Source organism: Ursus maritimus, unplaced genomic scaffold (genome assembly GCF_017311325.1).
Source record: "Ursus maritimus isolate PB19 unplaced genomic scaffold, ASM1731132v1 scaffold_19, whole genome shotgun sequence".
Classification (NCBI taxonomy): Eukaryota; Metazoa; Chordata; class Mammalia; order Carnivora; family Ursidae; genus Ursus; species Ursus maritimus.
This window is the reverse complement of record NW_024424341.1, coordinates 1,785,955-1,799,097: the sequence shown is the minus strand read 5'-3', so window position 1 is coordinate 1,799,097 and position 13,143 is coordinate 1,785,955. Positions and strand designations below refer to the sequence as shown.

Genomic DNA, 13,143 nt, shown 5'->3' with positions numbered 1-13,143 from the left:
TGCCAACCTCGAGTCCTGGGGCCAGCAGGAGACCCCCAGCAAACAGCAGCGTCTCTGAGGGGCTTTTCTGAGGCACAAGTCCTGGAGCACAGGCAGGTCCCCAGGGGCCACCGGCCCCAAGAACAGCCAGGACAACCAGCAGGGAAGCCCTCCCTTGGCTCTGAAGTGACCCCCGAGTGCTGACATGCTGTGTGACGCTGGGCTGGTTACTCAGTGTGTCTGATCTCTGCACAGCTGCTGGGGGGTGGTGGTGAAGAAACATGAGAACTCGCTGTCTAGCACCCCACCAGTCGGTCACTGCCGACTGTGAAGCTCTGCTCAGCACGCACCAGGCTTTGTTCAGGAGACTCCATGCTTCAGGGTCTCCCTCAGAGCCTGAAAACCCCTAGCCCAACCCCTCTGCACCTCCAGCAGTTCTAGCGAAGGAGAAAGCGGAGGGAAAACCTGCTGGGGTCGCAGCCCGAGAGGACAGGGAAGCATCTAGACTCGTCTGATATTTGGGTAAATGGAGCTCAGAGAGGTTGTCTGGCCGGCTGAAAGTCACACAGCCCAGGGAACGGGGAGAGGACGCTCAGGCCTCCCCAGTCCCACTCTGTGCTCTGGAGCCTCGGCTGGGCCTTCAACCCTGGCTTCCCCGCCCCAGCCCTGTGCAACCACCTTGCTAGTTCGGGGGAGCCTGGGCATCAATCCTCCCAACCAGGTGATTCTGACGCCTACCAATGGGGGCAAATCCCCCAGGGACCCACCCCCCACGTGCACACATGTGATGCCCGTGTACTGAGCATCCTCCAAAGGGACGCTGTCCTGTGTGGGTTTAGGCCTCAGACTGAAGCAGGCTGTCCCTCGTCTGCACTCCCTGGACGGAGGGTTTCTCGTGCAGGACTGTGCCCAGGACAGGGCCAGTCAAGAGCATCCTGGATGGATGCCCCCACGGCGCGCCCCTCGTTAGGCAAGAGGGCCTGACCGGAGCTACACAACGTGTCCACACGTCTCCCTTCTCCAGGTAAGGCTGCCCCAGGACAGGACCCAGTCTGCAGCCCCCAGCCCTGAGGTCTTCACGGGGGCTGCACGCTGCTGAACCTCGGCGAGGCCTCCCGCCCTGGAGGACAGCCCGGCCTCACGAGCCCTCTCCCTTCGTGTTCTGGAAACAGCTCATTGCCAGGGACCCCCTTCCCTGACGACCAGAGGACACTCGCCGGCGATGAGGCCGGACACAGGTCCTCAAACTCCCTTGTGTCTCGGCAGTGACGGCCCCACCGGTCCACCGGGACAAAATGCTCCTTAACCACGCTGTGCTTTGGCCCCCGTTCCTCCCCAGACCCGACCCTGGCCCCCCTCAGGGCGAGCCAGCAGACAGCCCCCTGGTGGGGGGACACCCGCTCCGCCCGGGCCCCACCTGGCCGCCCTCGCCCACACCAGTCCAGGGTCCCTGATCCTTTCCCTTAGCTCTTCGGGGTCCAAGATGATTGCAGGAAACACCCCCTACCCCAGGCCTGTAACACGAGGGTGCCCAGATTAGAGGNNNNCAGGCCCCGTCTCTACCCACTGCTGTCCCTGGGAGGGCCACAGCTCCTGGCCCCCAACCCATCCACTGTTCCCTTCACCAGGTACAAGTGCTCTGTCGTGTTCGATTTCCAGACAGTCCCTCTGTCACCTGTCCCTGCAGTGAGGAGACATCTGACTCATACACCCTCTGCATGCATGACCTGCTCTGAGACACAGGCCCAGAGAAGCTAAGCACCCAGCCCCAGGTCACACAGCCCAAGCACTCACAGAAGCTGGGGGACAGGGTCTGGGACAGAGCCCTCACATGGACATGGACAAAGCGCGAGGCTGGCCACAAGGTCACGGTGGACTTCAGGATGTTTCCCTGTAGTGGCCTCAGTTCTGACTACAGTTTCAGTAACTCACAATCACGGACAATCAGCTGGGGCTCAGCAGCGACAGATGTCAGCCAGCAACCAAGGTCAGGGCAACTCAGAGCAGGATCAGGTTGCGAGCACTGTGCTCCAAGGGCCCAGTGGGAAGGTGCTGCCAATTCCTCACATAGCGGGAGGGGTGGGTGTGGCCCCGAAAAATGCCCCTGCAGGGAAGCAGGTCTGCCTGGACAAGCGTGTGGGGGAAAGACGCCTCCCACACTCTGAGCCTCCCTAGGGCACATGGGTACTGGAGGGCCTGCTGGGATGGCCATCCTCCAAACAAGAATTCAGGATTCTGCCAGGAGCCAAGCAGCTGCTGGACTGGGCAGTGGTGCAGGGTGGGGTGGTCTGGTTGGCGGGGTCAAGTGCGCTCCGGGCAGCACTCTAGGCCAGCAATCCAGAGAGGGCCCAGGAAGGTCACACCCACCAGAGTGGTGCAGAATCACGCAGCCCCTGGTTCCCAGCACCTGCTGTGGGTCACAGAAAGCAGAAAGGGACTGGAGATCTGCGAGAGCACAGGAAGAGGCACGTGCCGGGGGGCAGCTGTGGGCCTACCCTGTCCCCGAAGTTCCTCTGCAAGGTAAAGGTCTGGATGGAAAGAAGAGGGAAAGGTGAAAGGCTCCCTAGCCAGCTGTGCTAAGGGGGGTCAGGCACCCCAGTCAGGGGACAAGCACTCCCCACAGAGTCCGGGATGGGACAAACCTCAGATCCCCGCGTCTTCTCACCCTGGCTGACTGGACGCCTGCACCTGGTGACCGACACCACCCCAGGAGCCTGACATCTGCCATTCCCGCCAAAGATGCGGCCATGTGTCCCCACACAGGCGATGACAAAAGGCGGTTCGGCATGCGCAGTGGGCTCTTAGCCCACTGCTGCCTCAGTTTCCCTGGCCAAACAAGAGGGATGACAACACCAGTTTGAAAGGCTGGGGCAGGAGCATGTGAGGAGAGGTGTGAGTCCGAGCACATGGCCGCCAGGAGACACCAGATCCATGTCTGCCCCCCTTGGGGGACAGGGTGTGAGAACCCCATGACTACGCACACTTTGGAGTCCACACGCCTGGAACACATTTCTGGGCAGAGTCTGCACATTCCTTCGGATTATCAAAGGGGTCCGTGACCCAGGGAGAAAAGGGTTAGACATGCCCACCCAGCGTCTCCCGCTTCCTTGAGGTCACACGCTGCTGTGAATTACCCCACGGGGCCGAGCTCCAGTCCCGTGACTCTCGGCGTGACTTGCTCTGCCGGCCGGAGCACGTTCGTGTCTGGCTGGGAAAGTCAGATTTCAGGGCTATGACTGGGCTGTCGTCTGCACTTAACTCTCGGCTTGTGACTCTGGGGTCGTCAGCAACTTGGAGACACCCAGAATAGAGATGGGCCCAGAGCTGGCGGCTGGAAGGCGTTCAGACGCCCTGAACCAGGCGATACAGTGGTGGACACATGGTGTAGGTGCCCCATAACCCCAGGAGTGGGTCAACGCCTGGAGCTGATGGAGAAGAGCCAGTCAACTAGAAGACTGGGGGGTAGAGCATGACCTCCCGTCCCCCTCTAGTCATTACCCCAAGTGACTTACCCTCACATTGGCTGGCCCCAACCCACAGCCAGCCAAACCCGTCCTGATCTGTGCCCCTCACCTATGGGCAGTCAATCTCCTGCCCCCGAGGCAGGAAGGGACTACTGTGGGACAGGCATGTCGCAGCTCAGACCCCAACACGAGAGGGAGACCTTTGGCATTCACCTCTGGCTCTTGCTGCCTTCTTTCCATTCTCTCTCCCTCCTGCTCTTTGCTAAACTGGGAAGAACAAGTTCTAGGGCAGCTCAAAATGTGAAAGGTGAACAGCAGACGGAGGGGGGTGTTGAGAATAAATTACAGCCACCATGTGGCAGGGACCCTGTGCGCCGTGCTTGATAAACACACCGTGGCCGAGAGCCCGCACGTTTACCCAGGCAGAGCTGTGACCAATTCCCACTTCACAGATGTGGAAACTATGCTTAGAGTCTCAAGCAAATTTCTTGAAGCAGAACCCAGGTCTGTTCACACGCAGAGTGCAGGCTTGACCGGACACCAGGTGGAAAACATCTCAGGTTACAGGACCGCGGATGACACCCACCCCACCCCACTCGGATTTGGTGCCCTCCAGCAGGGGGACTAACCCACTCTAGGGGAACCTTGGCAACCCTGTCTCCCATAAGAAGGCAGACCAAAGTGCTTTCTAGACCTCACCCTGAAGGGGACCCAGAGCCACCAGCAGACCACCCCGAGTTCTGCAAGCACCTGGTGAGCCCAAGCTGCAGCTGTCCCAGTGGGCCCAGTAACCCCCTCCCCACCCCCGGGCAACAGGGAGGGGGAAGAGGAAGGTAGGCACCCAGCAGTCTGTAGGCACTTGCTTGACACCTGTGTCTGGGGTAGGAGTGACGACGACGCAGCAGAGGGAGACGTGGCCCTTTCAGACCCTCCTAAGGGCCCCTCCCTTGACAAAAGGACCCATGCAGGTTTCTGGACTTGAACCAGCTCCCACTGTGTGCTCCTAGCTCGGGGCTCTCCAGACACGGATGGACCCATTTTACAGAGAAAGCTGGCCCAGGAATGTTGGATACACTGCCAGAAGCAAATTAAGGCTGACGAGAATCTCAACTCCAGTCTGAGTGGCTTCTGCCCCAAAGTAAAAAACCAGCGTCATCATACTTTCAAGCAAACGCTACCAAGTTTTTGTTTAGCGATAACGCAAGCCTAGTCCCAGGCCAGATCCCACACAGCCATCAAGACCTACAGAGCGAGTTTCTCTCACCTTTACGGTGCACTGAGAAACACCAGAGCCACACCAGACAAGGGCCCCATAGTGGTCGTTTTGGTCGGACCTTATTCCCACATCTATCAGCAGCAGAGCTGTACTAAGTACCAAAGCCGACCTGTTTCAGAGCAGCAGGTCGCGTCCAGGGCACTGAAAAGACCAACCAGCAAACCTGAGACTTTGCTCGAGTACCCACGACACACCAATGGAAGGAGCGGGCCACCAGGCCCTCCCACGGGGCGCCACAAGGCCTGGGGTGGGCTCACGGACAAGAGCAGAGCAGAGCGCCCTTCGTCTTCTTGGGGAGAAATTCTAGAACCCAGCCGTTGTGGGATACTTAGAGGACACTCAGAAACTCTCTGTGGCTTTTCACTGCCTTCTCAAATGCCCCTACAAGGGCAAGCCTGCCTCCCTGGACACCCATAACCTTTCTCCGTGCTTGTCCCCCTGTGCCGGGGAGCTCCAAGTTCTGTGAGCCTCGGACCAGCCCTTGTGCCTTTCCACACAGACAGGCTCTGGATTAGCGCTCATCCTGGCTGACAGGGAGCCCCTTTCTGTTCAGTGGAAATCCTCTTTCCATCAGAGAAAGCCACCCACCCACACCTAGGCCCACGTAACACACCCCCAAGCTGGTTCAGGGAAGAAGAGCCACAAGAGCGGATCAGCACATGGAAAACGTCACCCCCACTCACAACTTACCCTGGCAGGGGTGCCCACAACAGCACTCCTGGCCAGGCCCAGCAGTGCCACAGTGATGTGGGGCGGGGGAGGGGGGGCTGGACCCACCACAGTCCCTCTGCAATCCATCTACTTAAACCTGAAAGTTTAAAAAGGGACTAGAGAGAGAACAGGCCTTTAAAGACATTATCTGTTTTACTACATACTGGGCCCAAACATTAAATCATATTGTAACATAATTATCGTAATCATATCATAAAAACTCATCTTGCTTTAGAGGGGCTTTCCCCTTCTCAGATCAACGTGTCGTCCCATAAAACCCTCATCTGAAAGCCCCACCTGAAACCACAGGTCTTGCTGTCCTCAAGCAGATCGACCTCCTATCTGGACAAAGGCTTTTTTTAAAGCTGAGATTCACATCCTGAGACCGCCCCAAAAAGGGCAAATAACGCTCTTCACTCAGCGTGGCCGCTCTGTTCAGGGTCTCCGGAAAGCGTGGGATGTCAGGCAGCCAAGCAGAGCCTTCTGGACTCACCAGTTTATGAAGGGTGCCTGCCCCCACACTACAGTGTGGCTCGTGCAGGGAATAGGGTCCACATACTCCGGAGTCCCCGCAGCACCAGCAGGCACTGCCAATCAGGGGCCACTCCTCGTTAATGCACAGTCCCCGAGAGTTTTGAGTTTCGTGGCCAGGACCCCAACCACAAACGTAGCCCTGCTGGCTCTGGACCTTTATGCACTAGCAACATTCAGGCAAATCCTCACATCAGGTGGCAGCTCTGAAAGCAGGACGCTTCCATCCTGCAAGGCTCCTCAGATGTTGGCCAAGGGGTAGGTGTAAAAAGTGCCAAAAGCCAAAAAAGAGAAGAAAACCACATCATCTTTGGTACAAACGATTTTTTTCTGAAATCCCACAAGAAAACTGTTTCTGCAAAGCACTCATAGTTCACCAGGGCTGTATCTGCCAACATACCCAGACCATGACCATCATTAGGGATACGACCAGGGGCTGTTTTTCAGCACACTTGGGACCCCCGCAACCCACCCTCCACCCTCAACACACACAAATTTAATTTGCAGCCAACTACCCCTCCGTTAGGACTTTGAGACTGCTGACTAAATGAGCAACACAGAATTCTGTTCCTATTGGTTTTGTATGAGCCAGCCTCTGCTGATTCCTGATAAGCCGATTTCAAGAGCAGAAATGTATGAATGTTTTTTTAACTACAGTTTCTGTCTGAGCACTCAGTCCTGGGAACCTCAACAGGAAATGCGCTATGCAGACATTGCGTGGATGACCACAACAGGCAGGGGATGTGTGTTGAGCCGTCTGCTTGTGAAAAGACGAGGTGAGGAAGTGGAACACCCCCCCCCAGACTGGGGCAGGGACCCCGCTGACTCACCGCCGAATCCCTCAAGATGAGGTGGACACGAATGAATGAGACCCACGTGGGCTCCGCGGGCCGCTCCCGCCCGCGGCTGGGTGCCCACCCCCGCAACCCCGGGCGGGTACTCACGCACGCAGAGGCAGGCCACGAGCTTGGCGGCCTCCTCGGGCACCGGGCAGGTGGGGAAGATCGGCTTGAGCAGATAGGTGGCGAAGACGAGCGCCACGATGTACTGCGAAGAGGGCCGGATGATGAGCAGCTCGATCCACAGCTTGAGAAAGGCGGGCAGCGAGCCGTACACCTCGAGCATGTAGGCGTAGTCGCCCCCCGACTTGGTGATGGTGGTCCCCAGCTCCGCGTAGCAGAGCGCGCCCACGATGGAGAAGACCCCGCACACGGCCCACACCACCAGCGCCAGTCCCGGCGAGCCCGCCTCCTTGAGCACGCCGGTGGGCGTCACGAAGATGCCCGAGCCGATGATCGTGCCTACGATGATCGCCACGCCGTTGAAAAGCGTGATGCTCCGCTGCAGGGTCACGCCCTCCGCGCCCTCCCCGCCGTCCGCGCCCTCCGCGCCGTCCGCGCGCCGCGTGGCCAGCATCCGCTCCCGCGCCTGCCGCTCCTCCTCCTCGGCCGCCGCGGGGGCCGCGGACGCGCGCCGCTTCGGGCCGGTGCCTGCCATGCCGCCGCGCCGCCGGCCGGACCAGACCACGAGGCGCGCGCGCCGCCACCCAGCGAGGACCCACTCCCGGCGCGGCTGCTGGCCGCTGCGTCAGGCCGCGGCGCCGCCGCCGGCGCTTTATACGCCGCCCCGGCCCCGCCCCCTCCCGGCGCCGGCCCCGCCCCCGGCCCCGCCCCGCGCCCGCGCGGCAGTTTACCCGCCGGTTGGGGCGCTGGCTCCTTCCCGCTCTGCCTGGCTCCCGCGCGGCGCCCGCCCGCACCTGCTAGGGCCATGGCCGGCCGGGCGCCCGGACGCAGGCTAGGAGCTGGGGTGCCCGCGGCTCAGACAAGGCCGGCCTGCCTGCCCTCTGCAAGGGCGCTCAGGCCCGCGGGGGTGCGCTGGGCCGAGGTGACAGCCCCCCCCAACCCCGACCCGGTCTGCTCCTCCTGTGGACCTGGGATATGTGAGGATGTTCAGAACCGCCCCTCCTGGGGGAAGCTGGTGGTCCAGGTTGCGCCTGGGGTACTGAGTCACAGGCTGAGGCCACATCCTGAGTTCCTTTCTGGGCCAATTACCATTTTATCCTAAAAGGACTCCCTGCCAAAGAGCAGAGTTCAGGGACACAGCTCTTAGAAGCAGTGACCTAGACTTGGGGAGACCAGAAATCTGCATAAGCTCATGTATATTGACTTAATGGGGGTTTCCTGGAAGGAGCCCCCAAGAACCCTGCCCCCGAATCCAGCAGGAGTTCAAAAGCAGGCTGTAGGGTGAAGTTTTCTGAAGATGAAAATGGCTGCAAGGTTCCCCAGTCACCAGTCACCCCAGGGCCTGGAAGCGGGAAAGGATCCAAAATCCTTGCTGATTACACTGACACGGGCACAGGGAAAGAACGTAGAGTCCCAAACAGGGCGTTCAGCCAAGGAGCATCACTCTGGACCTTCCTCACCGGTCCCCCCAGCTTACCCCCCAACATGGCAAGTGAACGTCGGCAGTGTTTGAACCACATGAAATCCGACAGCCAAGGGGTCACACAACACAGACTGTTAACTGGCAAGATGTCTAACGTGGTTGCTTAGGGGAAACAAAAAACAATCTCTCCACTCTAGCTCTTCCGCTGTCCTTCCAGTGTGGGAGGACCGACTGCTGATGGCCCAGCAAACTTCCTGAGCCCACGGGAGGCCCCGGGCGCTGTGCTGAGTCTCCCATATGCACATTCTGATTAGAGCCATCTTGTAGCTGAGAAACAGGCTGGGCAGGGTTATGTAACTTGTCTGACTGGTCAGTGGGCTGGGACCTATCCTTCTGAGGACCCCTGAGCCTGTGTGGACCTCTAGTCTTCTGCCACCCTTCTTCCTGTGGTTTATTGACTTCGAGACTGTGGTTAACTTTGTGTTCCTATCACCCATAGCAGCGAAAACCTGACCATCTCTGCGTGGATTACGGTTTCTCAAGGAAGGCCATCATGTGGCAGTGCTCTAAGGCAAGGTCCCAAGCACCTCTCCTGAGTTCACCTGCAAGGGTGTGTGTCCTGGGCCGGGCGCTGCCCTGGACTCCAGGCACCTGACTGGGAGGGCGTCCTCCAACAGCAAAAGAGAGCCGATCAATAATCACACATGGAACCGTGAAACGACAGCAGTGATAAGCCAAAGGGTGCTGCCAGGACCTGGAATGCCGGTCGGGAGGAACTAGACCGGTCTAGTTCAGCTGCCCCAGGATCAGAATTAATGAGGGAGGAGGAGGGCCCCGCACGTGCGCAGGTGACCTGGGTGCTGGGCTCCCCAGAAGATGCGGGAGACCTTTATAAGCTGTGTTACAACACCCCCGGAAGGCTTTCAAGATGCCCCGGGATCCCAGGGTCCCACCGTTAGGCAACACTCGATTGCTTTTCAAATGATAATGTCCTCGATTTCCTCCTGCAAATCTGTTCTGGACATATTTGTACCTGAGTTCTCTGTGGCTCTTACCGCTAAATCCGACTCTAAAATCTTAGCAAAGAGTGCCATCTACTGGTAGCGTCATGACGGCGCCGTTTGTCCTACAGATCCAAGGCCACTGCTCCACCAACCGCGGTCTTTTCAGCGCCAACCAGCGCTAGTTTCTAATTTATTAAAAGCTGTGTCCTTGTTTCTCACGAGGGCTGGTGGGGAGAATATCTCGAGCATTTCTACAGAGGAAAGCTCTCAGGAGTTTCTGCCAAAAGCCTTAAAGCTCATACCCTCTACCTAGTAATCCCACTTCTGGGAATTTCTCTAAGGAAGTAAGGAGTGAGTTGTATTTTGGCTACATGGTTGTTTATTATAGTTTGAAAACATAATGGCCAATACTGGGAAATAAACCACGCAGCCAACAGACTTGCTTTGGTAAATGTTGCTGTGTCCACACGGTGGAATACAGTGGAACCATTAAAAATCAGGATGTGAAAGAATCTTCTCCAGACACCATCTAGCCTTGGTTTATTGAAGAGGAGGATGGGATGTAGCGCTCCAAAGCCCCATTTGGCGGACTCCGGACATGCTCTGGCAGAACTGGGTCCCCACTTCTATTCTTCCGAGATCTGGGAGATCTGCCATTTTGGAGGAAGAGCGGTTCCTGTTTCTCAGGTGTAGGGTGTAACCGGGCCTCAAGGCCAGTGCCTCTTCCGGGGAGGAACGTTTCCCAGGGCCTCTCGGAACAGGGAGGACTGGCCTTGAAGAAGCGGAACCGCCCGCCCTGGAGGAAAGGTACACCGTGTTTCAGGAGGGCAGGGCTGCCTCCGTGGTGGGGCTTGCAAACTGGGACCCCTTTTAGGCGGCCTCTGTCTCCTGTTTGGAGGAGGTGCTGGGGTCAGTCTCGGGAGAAGAGAACCCATCGCAAGCCCCCCAGCTGCTGGAAGATGGGCTGGACGTTGGGCCAGTGTTGCAGCCTCTCTGCACAGTCTTCCTGAACGCTGTCCTGTAATCTCCAGAGCGGCCCTGGGGGTCAGGTTCCTGGCAACAAGATGCGGGGGTGGGGGGGCAGCAAATGGGAAGTGGGGAGGGGCAGGGGTAGGGGCCAAGGGAGTCAGAAGACACAAACTGGGAGTTGTCAGTGTTGGCGATGGTGTGGTTGGCAAGTTGGGTGACTATGTGGGGTGATGGGTGCAGGCAGACTGGCCGTGGGGTCGCTCTGCAGCTTACACAAACGTCGAGTCATTACACGGCCCACCTGAAACTTGTACAGTGTACCCATCAGTCCTATCTCCATGAACCTGGGGGCGGACACGGCAGGATTTCGTGGCAGCAGTGGAATCCTCGGGTTTCGACTCAGGCTCCTGAGCTCGCTCCTGGGCCCCGTGTCCACGGGCCACCAGCTCGAGGAACTGGGCACACCGGCCCCTCTCTGGGCCTGGGTTTCCCGGGCTCTAAGTGGGGGTCATCACTCCCACTACCAATGAGCACCGAGAACAGTGCCGTCACGGGGAACAACTCCGTAAGCAGCGATCAGCGGTAGTGGTGATGGTGTCTACAAAATGGCAGATTTGCTGAACTAGCCCCCGACATGGTGACAGCAGCCATCTCCTGGCGTGCGAGCGAGTGAGCGAGCGAGCTCTTACTACATAGGACGTTTTCTTCTTTTCTATCTCCCTGTTTCTGAACTTTCCACGGAGAGCATATACTTCTTCCACGTTCTCAATCTCTCTAAAGGTCTGACGTCACAGCGCCCAGGGTTGAAAGAAAACTCCGGGCATACACACGAGCAACCTTTGAGTTCTGGCTCCCTTCCCATGGCGAGCTGCTCTGAGCCTGGCTTGCGACTCCTCCCTGGGGTAGCTAGGAGTCTACGGGAAGTCTCCCTCCCGCTCCCTGGCCGTTTGCGGACACACTCTGATGTTTTTGGCCTTGGGGAAGAAGAGGGTGGCCCCTCGCCCAGGGAGAGCCGAATGGCCTCACAGACCTTCGATCACCAGAAGTGGGCTCTACGTCTTTCACAGATATTCCAAGCATGGTCTTCCGACCGCGTGCTTTACTTAAAGCAAGCCTCTTGTCCCTGAAGGTGAAGAAAACTTGCCGACCTTACACGTAGGGTGATTTTCTGCCTCGCTGACAGACCCTTGGCTCCGACAGACAAGGGGCTCCCTTTGTGTCCAGGGTTTAAAAGGCTTACTTCCCACACTGCAGGGTACCCATGGGTGCCCCTGCTTTGAGCTGCCCCAGACGACACCTGCTTCAATGCACGCAGCCCGGCCCGTGGCCTGGCTTTGAAAGGAAGTGACCGCCGTGTGGGCGTCACCCTGGGCCTCAGCTTCCACATCTGTTAAGAGGGCAATAGTAGGTTTGTTTGGGGTAGAACTGAGATAAGGCACACGCAACAGGTCACAGAGCTCCAGAGCGCAGCGGCAGCCTCCCGCCCGCATGGGGTAACCTGCATCACGGTTCTGCCTGGAAGCAGAGTGCTGGAAGGGGAGGGAAGGAGGAAGGAGGACGTTGGTCAGCACCCCGTGAGTTCGCTTGCCGCTCCAGGGCTGTGCTTTCAGTCCCACAGCCGGTGAGGGCCTGGGCCTTGACAGTTCCATCAGATCCTTGCTCTCATGTGAAATCCTCCTTTTTCCCGGGAACGGCAGACCCGAAAATCCCTCACTGATGTGGAAGCTTGCCCCCGTCGTGCGGCTGCCCGTCTGCCTCTTCTCAGTAGTACGAGAAATATTTGTGTCCTTTTCACAAAGGAAGTGTCCTTTCTTCTCTGGAAACTTGTTTTTAAAAGCCATGCTTTTGTTGGGCTCAGCTGTTAGTTTTTCCTGTCTGCATGCTTGTAAAGGTGGGACCGCCCTCCGTAATGCCTGAAACGAGGCTCTGTTTCTGAGCAGACGTGTGCACACAGCAGTGGCACGTCGCGTGGTTAGCCCGGCCAGGACTTGGAGATGCTGCATGTTATTTACGTCCTGCAGCAACTTCGTGAGGCCCTGTTCGTGGCTGGAGAAATAAGGCCCAGCGTGTTCAGGAGGTGGCCGAGCCCAGCACTGACTGTGCCTCTTAACACGGGCAGCCAAGCCACCCGCCCTCCAGCGCCAGGCGGACCAGTACGCGGATCCTTCTAGTCTGTGGAGAGCGTTATTCCCGCTCCTCCTGGAGGCTCCCTGCAGGTCCATCGCCCACTGTCAGGGAGGAAAGCACTCCTGACTTCCCTTCACAGAATCCTTTCGGCTTCATTCACATTCTCAGCAAGGTCGCCCAACTTCCTCAAGTTCAAAGGTGTGGAGATGGTCGTAGTCTTTGTCCTTCAGGTGGGATCCAAAGCCCCCGGGGAATTTCTGAGTAACAGCAGAGAAGTTAGAGAGATCGTAGGGCGGGGTGTTCATGAGGGCTCAGCCAAGTGAGAAACAGAAGGTGGGCCTGTGTTTCAGGCCCTGGTCTGACCGCCGGCCGCTGCGCTCGGGCCTCACCGCTCAGCTTTGTTCCCCAGCGTGGCCGTGGCTGTGCTCAGAAGGAGGGCCCGCCGTAGAGGATCAGCAGGAGGCAACGCACAGAATGGGGAGGGACCGCTCCGTCCCAGCAGCCTCGGAGAGATGGCAAAGAAAAGCGGGGCATTACCGCGCACTTAGCGGGCCGCCAACACGCGAACTGTGAGAGCGTCAGGCTCCGTGGAGGAAGCCAGGCGTGCAGGGCTGCACAGCTCCCCGCACGCGGACTGTCCGGGAATGCAGACGTATAGAGACAGAAGGTACATTCGCGGTTGCAGCTGGGCGGGGGG

The 13,143-nt window shown here is 58.4% G+C and overlaps 1 protein-coding gene across 1 annotated transcript in view; it reads right to left on the bottom strand.

The window, feature by feature from the left end:
- Positions 1-7,458, bottom strand: part of SLC7A5 (solute carrier family 7 member 5) — a 35,277-nt gene extending 27,819 nt beyond the window's left edge. The window contains exon 1 of the mRNA XM_040633200.1: positions 6,906-7,458. Within this exon, the coding sequence (XP_040489134.1) occupies positions 6,906-7,458 (553 nt within the window). The remainder of the gene's footprint in view (positions 1-6,905) is intronic.
- Positions 7,459-13,143: the final 5,685 nt, after the last annotated feature.